This window comes from Nannobrachium achirus (assembly GCF_963921795.1).
Source record: "Nannobrachium achirus genome assembly, chromosome: 8".
Classification (NCBI taxonomy): domain Eukaryota; kingdom Metazoa; phylum Chordata; class Actinopteri; order Myctophiformes; family Myctophidae; genus Nannobrachium; species Nannobrachium achirus.
In genome coordinates, this window is record NC_137817.1 from 22,868,028 (window position 1) to 22,880,435 (window position 12,408).

Sequence of the window (12,408 nt, forward strand, 5' to 3'; positions counted from 1 at the left end):
ATTTCACTGCTATATATGTTATAGCCTATATATATATAGGTCTATATATTGTTTTAGAAGCAATAAATGTGGGACATCCGGTCTAAACGATTTGTCAGTCACTTCCAGGCAGCGCTGTATTTGTGTGTTGATTCGTTGTCAATGCTCAAACAATGGCAAAACAAAATTGCTTTATTGTGAATGACAATTCAGATGTTTGATTCTTAATGTTTTGTCAATAGAAATAACCAATTCCCTAGTTTTAAATTCTCTGATCCGTTCAATTAGGTACTGTACATTGTTATCAAATACAAAAGACAGCCTACACATTGTCTGTTTCTGTCAGAAAAGTAAATGAGATGATATAGGCTGACCCCATGTTCAAAAGCTTGGAAATTCTTCTATGACTTTTTATGGAATGGTCATGCTGGATGTTCAAAACCTGTATGACACGATATGTTATTCTTTTGGTCAAAGGACTAGATGGTGGGCTTTAACAACTTGGCAGTAGCTACAAGGCAGCAGTAGCTACAATAACATACAATATACTGTACAACCAATTGGATGATTGTGCTCTATGTGTTACATGTCTGGTCTGCATACCGTAGTGACGTTAATGTTTGTTTTGTTCCATTCACTGTCAATGTTATGTCTATTAAATAGACAAAGATATATCACAGTTTTTGTGTTTCTTTTTTTTTTGTACAGCACTTTGGTCATTTTACTGCTCCCAGTGATTACTCACATCAGTCATGGTTCCCTCAAATGCACACACAACATAACGAATTATATCAATCAATCCCAATTAAACACCTTCTCTACACACAATAACAAAATAATAAAGCACAATAAATCAACCAATTGATCACAAGTCCTATAGGTTCCACTGTGAAATACATTTATATTCAAAATGGGCATGGGAAAATTGCATGCTGCATCCCACCACCATCACCACTATCATTGAGTGCAGAGATGTTCTGCTCATTTAATTTAATTCAATTTTATTGTATTTTGGTCAACTGTAAGGATGCAGTATAGCCTATGTTGTGTTGTTAATATATTATATTTATTACAAAACCAAGGGCTAAAATGAACTTAGATAACATGTTAGACAGATGACAGGTCAAACCTGGCATCCATAATGTGTATATAGTCTCAATGTACACATCATTGTTTTTTTTTTCTTCTTGATATTATACTGTTTAAAACTGAGGATAGGTTCTTAACCTTTTTACCTATGATCCTAGATCACGATTTATATACATTTGATGTATTAACTTCAGTTTCCATTGCCTACTGTAGGCTAAATCGCTATGGATTAAGAGCCTGTGCTAAATGCCTAAATTGTAAATTGTAAGTACTGTAGGAGGGATTAGGGACGATTTAAGTTTCAGTAGGCGTACAGAATCAACAACCACAAATGTTATATCATGAAATGGGTATTCAGATTCAATTATTTCAAACAAAGGCTAAAGTTCACATAGATTTGTATTTATTTTACATCATATTCTCAATCTAGTAGGCTATAACAAGTTGCATGGACAGTGCCATAACCTGGGTTTGTGGATTTACGGACAAGCCAATGAGAGCTGTGGACTTATGGTGGTGTCGGTCAACTTGAACCTCATGTGGTTGTTGGTGGCAGTGGGTGGGGTCAGGGTGAGTTGCATGCGTGTATAAGAAGTTGCTCTGAGCGCATCATTTAGCATGCATGATTCCTGGCCTCAACACAGCAAAACACAATTCTTGAGCATCAGTTTTCATGGAATTATAGATAATGACCCTCTTCATGAACACTGACTTCGCTTTGAAAAAGCAGAACGAGCATACAGAAATGGATTTTATTGTGCTTTATGGAGACCAGAATAACTGTACAGGTATGTTGGAATATTAGATTTTAAGGTATTATTTAACAGATGAAACTTTGTTTGTGTATTTAGCCTATAACGTTATAATTGCATTTTCCCCCATTCAATTTTGATTTATAGCTATTAAGACCCAAACTAGATTAAAAAGATTAATATCTATAAACTATGCTCAAAGTCTTTCAAATTATGAAATAGAATATGAGTTTATAGACAGTAGGCCTAGCATAATCATGATGAAAAAGAAAATGTATATCACTGTTTTGTGTGATTGTCTGCTAAGCATCAAACGATTCCTGTTCTTTAGGCCTACTGTTGATAATATAATCGTCATGCTTAGGCTATTGTTATATTTTACCCTATACCCAATCTGCCTGAAAAATAGATGGTTTTCGATTGAAGTTAATTTAATAAGTCAATCTTCATTCATCAAGGTGCAAATGTGGTTGCAGACGTCAAGAGTGAAACGCTGCACTTGTCTCCTGAGGCTGCAGAGCGGGGCTACATGGAAGGCCAGAGGAAACGCAAGCGGACTATCTTCAGCAGAGCACAGCTATCCGAGCTGGAGCAAGCTTTCTCTGTGACCCCTTATCCTGACATAACTCTAAGAGAGAGACTGGCTGCTTACACACACTTACCTGAGAGCAAGATCCAGGTTGGTCTGCTCATTGAAATGACATTTTTCTTTACATGATACTGATACAGGAGCAATAATTATGTATAGGCCTATAATAATATTATTTTGTCTCATGTGATGTTTATCAAATAGGCTGGGGAGTGGGGACAACTAGCTAATGATGATAACATTATACATTTATATTTGTTATGCAGACATTACATACTCATCCAGACATAGAGCTAAGGAAGAATATAACCTTTCACCAGTATACAAAATACTACAGAAAGTGTAACGGTGAAAGGTACAGAAGTTTGGCCCGGACAGTGGCCACGGTCTCTCTCCATCTCTCTCTCCCTGTTTCATGTCCATCTCATGTTCCACTATAATAAAGCCAGGAAAGCCCCCCAAAAATATAGCTACAGAATGTTATCTAAAGAAAAGTGAACCAGGGACAAGCAAAACTGTGGCTATAGTAGGTCTAACTTGACGCAGACCTCATTACAGTACACACAGTTCATCTGTGTGTACTATGTATGCTTCTCAAACATTTACTGTACATGGTCAGTTACAAGTTACAACAGCATGATCATAAACTGAGGCTATGTTCGGCTAACTTGACAACCCTTGCATTTCCTCATAGGTGTGGTTCCAGAACAGAAGAGCCAGAAGTACCAAGACTGGGAGACTTTCCAAATCAGCCAAGTCAGTATTGGATGGTAGAGGAGCTGTGGATCCCTTCCTGTCCAGGACCCGGTTTGCCTCCCCTGGACCTGCCCCCTCCTCCGCTATTGGAGAGATGTTCAGGCCAGAGCGGAACCACTCCCGGGAAGAAGGGCAGCAAATATACTCAGACTGGATCCGATTCTATAGCAGCCCCCATGTCTCATCATCTACCGGTACATCATCCTCTTTCCATCACCAACCCATCTCCCCAAGTCCGTCTGAGGCTGTTCTCCGGGAGGAGGAACGCCAGGTGCGACCACACCTAGGACCTCTAACCGGCTCCCTCCCTGCTTCCTTTTCCCAGCCAGCTGTGAGGCAGAACTATCATTCTGCATCCTCTCGCTTCAAGAACTCAAAGCCTCAAGGACTGAGCCCGGGTGGAGCCCACCAGGCCAGGTATAGAGGCAGCCCTGGAGGTGGAGGTCACTGCTCCGTAGATCAGGTGGTCCCCTCCCATCCGCAACAGGTGTACTGGGACGTGACCCAAGGACAGGGACATCACCACCACCACCCTCAGGTGGGACCGCAGACGTCCATGGGTTACATCTCAGACCTCATCTACAATGCTGCTATTGCCACTAACTTCCTGTAATTCAAAGGAACACGTCAAACATTTGACTGCATGTCCATTGATTTCTGAAGGAGCTGTGGACTTGGAGCTCGGGACCTTGACTGTGGAGTGGAGAATGTGGGGATGTAATACAATACGGCGATAATACAATTACAAGGACAGTTGTCTGTTACTGTTTCACTCCTTATCTCTTTATCTTTTACAATGGGTTCCCAAACCTTTCAGCCCCCGACCCCAAAATAATGCTGCCATTGACTCTGCTCATAAAAGTGCACGTTTGGTGCGCATTTGTCCGCACATGTAATGTATTAAGGGCTATGTAGGGTTTTGTAACAATTATGGTTAAAATGTATTTGTAATCATTTTTACATTGTATTTTACTCATTATGTTTTATTCAGGTGTGTAAAAAACCACAACATTAACATATTTTTAATTTTGTGACCCCACCGTCAGTATCCCGCGACCCCACATGGTGTCGCGACCTTTCGCGAACCTCTGTTTTACAATAATGTCCATCTTTAAGCCAAAGAACACTGTAGTTACTGTACAGTACTTTCCTAACAGTCAGGTGTTGTCACTCAGTGTTTGTCTTAAAAACTGTTACTTAATATTCTATTCTGTTATCATGTTATTGTCAACAATGTGTTTTTGTTGTTTATTGCAGTATTAGTGATTTGTTTTTTTAATAAAAATGATTTTATTTATACACTGTAAAAGTCAAATGGCCCAGTGTTCAGTATACAGTATTTGTGTATATTCCATCCCCTCATTTAGCTCTCTAAGCCAAGGGCTCCCAAGCTTTTTTGGCTCAGGGCACCCCTATAAATATTTTTTTCATCTGAGGCACCCCTACATTATAATCATAATTTTCATTCCCAGCACCTTATATTTAGGCCATATTTTAATATTACCTTTAGCATAACAGTATGATCTAAGTATCTTTTTAATCAAACTTACTATAAGATGGTGACAACATCTGAATGAAGTAAATCTGATTTGCATTGTACATTCAAATTAATAAGGGGAAACGTAAGCGCATTTTTGCCAATATTCTCCCCAAGATTATGTTGCGAGGAAAACGTTGAGATAATTGCCATTTTGGTTAAAACTGACTGAAAATATTTTTGTACTAGGCCTACAAGTTTAAAATTATACAAAATATATTTATAAGAGTCCAAATAAATTCCAAATATTATCAAATTATCTCGCAGCACCCCTGGACTGCCGTGCCCTGGCACCCACTTTGAAACCCCTGCTCTAAGCTGTTTCAGAAAAGGAATTTCCCCAAAGAGCCAATAGACTACAGGGAGCTCAGCTGTGTGCATGAATAACAGAACATGTTTATATAGAGGACATGGATTCTGCTCCTGTTTTCCGGCTTGGATTTGAGCTGAGGTATGTACAGCATGATGCTGCAACCAAGAATTATCTTTCAAAACATCCAGATTAAAATCATTCCTTTTGCTGAGATAACAGGAATTATTATTTTCTGATTATCCCTCCCCTCACCCCCAGATATATCTCTCTCTCTCCACAAGTATTAGGACGGGGTTGAGCACAAAGTCATGGGAATAAAATAAAATAAGAACTAAATTAAAGCTGGAGCTTGGGGTCTATCAGCTTACATGATCTGTAATTGTCCTTGGATTTAAGTTCTGTAGTATTAGAAGGGACAGAGACAGATATGACAGACAGTAGGACAACCATCTCTGAATATCATAATAATCTTTAATACCAAATAATCTTCCAGTAAACCTAAACCCTTTAATCCTAGTGTCAAATCTCAGATCTTGGAGAGATACTTTTTTGGGTGTATTTATGATTTAGTTTCATATTTTAATCTTTCGACTGATATAAGAGGACCTGTCCTTATTTGCAGATGAGGGATGAGATGAGATAGTAAAGTACAAGGGCAGGGGGCCACAAACACAAAGTAGACATTCTACCATGTTATAGATTAGTGATATTAATGTTAACAGGATATTCCTCTATCACAGCTGTCCTCGCTGAACAGTAATTGGTTGTTTTGTTGCATTGGCTGTAAAGCCCTGCACGTGGCCATCTAAGTCCAATCAAAACAGATCAAGTCAGACCAAGAAAAGTATTACTACCGTACATCTGTCAGGTGGAGATAGATTACAAGAGGTAGATCCACGAAAGCAATATTAATAGGCGTCACAAACATTGCATCTGTAGCAATGACGCATGGCAGCAATGACACATCTGTCGTGTTATTTAGCACTAGAGGCCAAGCAAAGGCTCTGAAAACAAATGATTTGAAACTAACGACATGTAAGGGATTTATCCATGTAACAGCTATGGTAAAATCCAATTCATTCAAATGTGAGTCAAAGTCAAAACAGATTTACACTACTACTACTTGAAATGCACACCTCAGCGCTATCCAGGATTATTTAAAATGAGTGAATACATCAGTAACCAATTTATAAAGCATTACTCCTGAAATAAGTGTGGGCTCACTCACTGTGAGGTCAACTCGATGTCCAATATGGAGCTCCATATTTGCCTCTCCATTGACTTCCAGTATACAATTCCAGTTAAATAAGTTGGATATTTCAAGGTCCACAATAGATTGGTTTTGCCTTCTCACTCAGATACTTGTCTAAATCAAACCTGTCAGAAACATGTGCTTTTGCTTGGCTGAAAATGGAGAAAGATTTGATAATTTTTCTGTGCAGGCTTACCTTACTCTGACAGGAAGGGAGGTGACATGCTATGAAACAAGACAGGATATAACTAGAACTGCACTCTGTTGAGGTGCCAACTTGCGCCTTGTGCACAGGCCTACTTGTGTGCCAGCAGAGCGTGCCATGAGGTGCACTCACCACTGGCGATGCCAGTGACACCACTGGCATCCCCAGGAATGCTGGTCCCTCATTGGCTGTTAATGATGACTGATTGGGCTACGGACTTAAACATGGGCAGACACCGACATACATACATACCTACATACGCAGCCGAACGCAGTACTTGTGCACTCTTCTGGCGCAAGTAATAATAATAAAGCTGGGCTAGAACTATAATGTGTTGCCCTCTTGGCAACCACACAAATAATGTCATGATTTCCCTGTCAATCTCTGATGCCATATTGATGATGTCCGTCTTGACCAAAATGGTAAATGGTGCATTTATATAGCGCTTTTTATCCAAGGCGCTTTACATACTGTAGATTGTGCATTACATTCACCCATTCACACACACATTCATCCATACACCGGTGGCGGAGGAAACCATGCAAGGCACCAACCTGCTCACCGGGAGCAATTAGGGGTTCAGAGTCTTGTTCAAGGACCCTTCAACATTAACTCAGGGGGAGCCCGGATTCGAACTGGGAACCCTTCGTGCTCTAATAACGGTTTCTCTACCCCTGAGCTATGCCGCCCCAAATGGGGACGTCAGAGTATGAATTCACAAAATGTGAAAAATATGACTCAGACAGTGGATTGAACACTAACCTCCTGTCTCAGGGCAGACACTCTGACCATAAGGCCACCCTCTAGGCAGCATGCTGTAAAAACAAGACAGGGTCTAATCAACGGTGTGGATTCCCTGTGCAGTCAGTAGTTGGAGGCCAGTCTGGAGGCGTGGGTATCTCCCTGGACACGTGAGTGCACCGCACTTTTGTTAGCGCTCATTTTATTGAAGTAACTTTTACAGTTCCACATATCATGACAGCATGGAGGAGATCAACAGACTAGTGCCATCTTAACAACATTCATACAGAACAGTAGGTTGACAATATATGTTACCAAATATGAAGGGAAGTAAGACAAAACTAGGAAAACATACGTACATAATGAAACTAAGTAACTGAAAATAAATAACAGAAAATCATTAACATTATCATTTAAATATGCTGTCAGGAGGAGAAAAAATAGATCTGCAATCAAGCAGTTGCATTTAGCAAAAACAAAAATGTACAAAAACATTCATTTCGCATACATCCTAAAGAACTCAGTCACAGGATCATAGCATATAGCCTAAATAAATTAGGCTGTAGTAAATAGAATCTGACCCTGAAAGGTTTATCATTAACAGTTCAAAAATAATCATCTTCAGGTTAAATGGAATGTGTACTGTGTTGCTCTTCATAACAGAGAATGCTTCCATGGACGCAAGGGTTCCAGATCTCCATGTTTGCTGGGTTCCTGTTACAATGATTGCTGTGGTTCCTTAGTTCTACCTCCATGGCTGCCACTAGGGTTCTCCTAGTTCTCCCTCCATGGTCCGCACGAGAACATAAAGCTCAGCCAGGCCCACTACTGATGCAGCAATCACAGCAGATATAACCCTCTGCAACACAAAGGGAAGAACGTTTATGAAGAATGCATTCCAGTATGGTAAGTTGGTAAATGTTACTTAGACAATGAATTACTTAGTTATATGAAACCTTAGGTTAGAATATGGATTAATTATCAAGCTCATTCTTGCTCAATTTATTTGAGAGGTTTAACTCGCCATACAACAGGGGTGGACCACCATGTCAACCATGTCAATAGCCCATCAAGATCATCCAGTATATCTTTAACAGATGGTTTCCCAACCCTGGATTAATGCATTTTTTTAAAATAAATATTGTATTTTCTTACCGCTGGAGTCTCCGTGAAGAGGTACTGGCTTCCCATGTACGAACAAGCAAAAGTAGCAGCAACTGTCACTAGGAAGTTGAATACAGTCACCACAGCGGCTTTTGCAGATCTCACTGAAGAGACGGGTAAAAAGCAGACATTAAAGTTAATGCGCTAACCTACAGTTGGGGAAATCATTATGAATATTTTGGACATTAAGTTTGTATATATGCATATTGCTTTTACTAACTTTGCATCCCAAAATCTGCCAGTGTTCCACCACGACTTATTTCCTGGAGAGAAAAGCGAGGTACATACAAGATATAATGACTGAGGTAAATCTCATTTTGCAACTCAGCTTTAGTTTTCAAGGCATAACAGGGTGACACGCTTCACAAAACCACACTATAATACAATCAATCTCCAATCTTTCACTCTCTGTTATATGCCCCATTTTGGTGTCGCCCATTGGCTCAGGTCCAGGTCCAGTATACATTTTACAATACATGATTTCCATCAGTAATATAAATCAAGCATGATTTAAGATGTAGGCCTACATTTCTACCATTATAAAATGTATGCCATAGCACAGAAAATTCACCTGAGTGTTGACGTTACGTGTAATCCTGTTGTATTCCTCATTGGCTAGTTTGACTTTAATCTTCTCCAGGCGTGCAACCAGCTCAGGGTTCTGAGATGAGACACAGAACAAGCACACTGACAGTTAAGGCCTTTCCCATCTCTAGCCCTAGACTAGAGAGTAGACATGACCATTACACACGGCTATCCTATGCACTCCATAGAAATCACATTAATACAGATTAGAGCTATTGGAATCAGGTGCATCCAAATAATTAAATGGGTTATAATTAGAGATGTTACCGATCAATCGGCAATGGATCGGATCGGGCCGATCAAAGCGTGATCGGCGATAATCGGTGGTTTAGATCAAAAGGTAAATTCACCGATCCAATCGGTGCATCCGATCAACCAGCCGTTCAGTATGCCCACTTGAGGCCATTTTGGGGTATTGATTTCCACAGTGCTGAAGGAATAATTAGTTACTGCTATGATAATAAATACATAGTAATGCTGGTAAATAACTATAAGGCAAATAAATAAATGAATTCATGAGTGAATTAATTAATTAAAGTTAAAACATTAACATTTAGAAAATATAAATAATATATAAATAATAACTTGATCGGATCGGTGATTGATCGGTATCGGGTGACAAACTTTTGTGATCGGTGCTCGGTGATCGGTTCCAAAAAACCTGATCGGACCATCCCTAGTTATAATCACCCGCGTCGGCAGGTTAGATACTCACGAGCGTCGGCAGGTTAGATAATCGCCCGCGTCACGGTTACTGAGTTTAGGGCATACTGGTTTAGGCATAGTTTTACTCAGGTTAGGGTTAGGTTCAGGCATAGTTTTACTGAGGTTCGGGTTTGGGTTAGGTTTAGGCATAGTTTTACTGATGTTAGGGTTAGGTTTAGGCATAGTTTTACTGAGGTTAGTGTTAGGTTTAGGCATAGTTTTACTGAGATTAGGGTTAGGTTTAAGGTTAGGTTTTGGTGGTCGGACCAAAGGGTGCTCGACCTAAGGACATGTTACCCCGTTTGACACCACTGTCACTGTAATATTTAAATGAAAGGCAGTGAATCAGCCAGACAGGATAGGTGATAACACTCTCCTCCACGGCGAAAGTGCCACGCGAAAAGACCAAATCCATGTAGGCGAAAAGATCATAGGCGAAACTGCTGGTGACCATAATAACTAGTCCTGTGCCTGGGTGGTGTGCACAGTTAGTATCTAAAGGGATTGAATGTAGGAGTCTCTGAAGTAATGTTGGATTGCCCGTTGGGCAGATCTTTATGTCCATATATGGTGCTCCATGTTGGAGTGCCCGTTGGGCAGATCTTTATGCCCATACATGGTGTTCCGTGTTCAGGCCAGTCTGTGAGAGTCTGTCAGAGTACTGCAGATAGATGGTTACCATGGCGGCGAAACTGTGTAGTATCAGTGATGTAAGCATGCAGATGGTCAGACAGACATTCGCTAAATTAATAGTTAGATAATATGATGCAGAGACGCCAAGTTTTGTCCACGCCGAGGGGGGCTGAAGCCATATCGAGCGCTACCCCCCGCCCGTTTGCATACATGAAAATAGGCTATAAGGCACGCTACAAACAGTTGCGAGAGCTATCGTGTCCTTATCGTCTGAGAATGAGTGGAGGAGGAGGAGTCCAATTCATTGTCAATGAAGGTCATGTGTTTTTTTTGTCTCTTGCAAATCTCTTGGCCTGTAGTATTAGACACGGCAACGACATGAAACCACGTGACTTAGATAGAAAATGCATTGGACTCCCCCTCCTCCCCTCATTCTCAAACGATACAGAGAAGATGTCTCACGCGTATGTCTGATTGCGGCCTAAGACCTCTCCGCGGGGTGCTGCATCCCTGCGGCACCCACAGACTTGCAGCCTATGATATGATGAATGCCTCCGTGCATCAGTCCACTTACTCTGGGTGGCTTCAATACTTCAGGCAGATGCAGTGAGCTGTCCTCTAACAGTTCATGCAAGTAGAAGGGATGACCTACAAGACATAATCACAAGTAGTAATAATGTTATTAAACATGACAAAACAGTATTGTGATTCGAAAAATACAAATGGGGAATACTTAAAAGTAAAACATTCTTTAAAACATATAATTCCCTTGCAATTTTCATGATTTCAACACAGCAATGAAAACAAGGTATGCGATTAGTTAGTGCAGTTGTAACATGTTCCCTTTACTTACTTAGCCATGTTGCTCTTTGCTAGTTTACTTGACTACTAGTATTTTGAAATAGTATGAATGTGTTTATTATTAAATACATTAATATGTAGCCTATGTCTCTGCTATGGCCCCCAACAAAAACATGGCACTCAGTCTCACACTGGGTTTACATTTGCTTTTTGCTTTAAGTCTTATAGCCTCTTTGTATTTTATCCAGTTTTGATAAATGTGTATGTAAGCATTTTTGCAACTTGACATTAATTGTCCCTCAAGTAACATGGAATACAGTGATACACTCTCACTCACACGCAGACATTTATTTTCAAACGAACCAGCTGTTAATATGATATCAACCATAACGTGCTTTTGTGACTGACTAGTCTAGTAGTGATGTTATAGGCTTAAGTAAGCTAATGTAATCACCATTATCCAGAAGGTATTTCTTGAGTTTTCTTGCCACTCCAAAGGACAGTGTTGTTGGTTCTTGTCGATCAAGGACCTTCTCCAATTCTTCTCGTAATCCTTGTGGGACAGAGGAGAGGTCCTTTTCCAGAAGCTCCGCCACCCTCTCTCTGAATTTATCTCCAACCACAAAACAAGAAGCCATCTCTGTTCTGTTGATGAGCTGCAGCTAGATGGGAAGTGGCACTGACTGGTTCCCTCTTTGTAACGTTAATCAGCGAGATGTGTTTAAATTTAGAAATCAGGCACCAGGTTTTTCCAAAAATTTATATTTAATCCTCTAATTTTAACCAACTTGCTGGCGACAGAGACACCAGAAGACGGGCGCAGCCATGTTGTTTACCTTGTGACACGATGACGTATGTGTTACTTCCTGTCTAAAATATTCAATTTCATTATTTGTTTATTTTAGAGACTGAAATAATGAATCAAAGCAACACAATTTGATGTTATATCGCCAAAGGCGACACAACCCCCGGTGCCAATTATTTTAACCATTTAGAATATCATGTTCTTTAATCTTGAGTTTATCTCTTGTTAGAAAGGCTGTCGTGACGCATTGTGAGCTTGTATTATCTGCTATTTTTAAACATTTTGTACTTTTACTTTTGGTAATTTCAAGTACTTTTTGATGCCAATTCATACTTTTATCCAAGTACATTTTCAATTCCGGATTTCTACGTCGTAACTAACCTCGCCTACCAGGCTTTCTCCCGGGAGAGAGCCTGGTGTTCGTTCACAACAGACCGTTTGGTTTCCGCCTAAAGCGCGGAAACCACTAGAAGAAGCGGCGTCGCTTTGATTTGGTCCCCTC

General features: G+C 40.2%; 2 protein-coding genes across 2 annotated transcripts; one reads left to right on the forward strand and one right to left on the reverse strand.

Annotated features, from left to right (window-relative positions):
- Positions 1-2,349: 2,349 nt before the first annotated feature.
- On the forward strand, positions 2,350-3,778 carry LOC308289998 (homeobox protein SEBOX-like; the record flags this gene model as incomplete). Its single annotated transcript, XM_080731777.1, has 2 exons — positions 2,350-2,499; positions 3,104-3,778. The coding sequence occupies 2 exons, from the start codon at positions 2,350-2,352 to the stop codon at positions 3,776-3,778; spliced, it is 825 nt and encodes a 274-aa protein (XP_080587903.1).
- A 3,688-nt stretch (positions 3,779-7,466) lies between these two features.
- On the reverse strand, positions 7,467-11,927 carry vma12 (vacuolar ATPase assembly factor VMA12). Its single transcript, XM_080731599.1, has 6 exons — positions 11,556-11,927; positions 10,875-10,948; positions 8,949-9,038; positions 8,598-8,640; positions 8,369-8,481; positions 7,467-8,072 (listed from the first exon to the last, which is right to left on the reverse strand). Exons 1-6 carry the CDS (start codon positions 11,737-11,739, stop codon positions 7,977-7,979), a joined length of 600 nt encoding a protein of 199 aa, XP_080587725.1. The 5' UTR covers positions 11,740-11,927; the 3' UTR covers positions 7,467-7,976.
- Between the last annotated feature and the right edge of the window lie 481 nt (positions 11,928-12,408).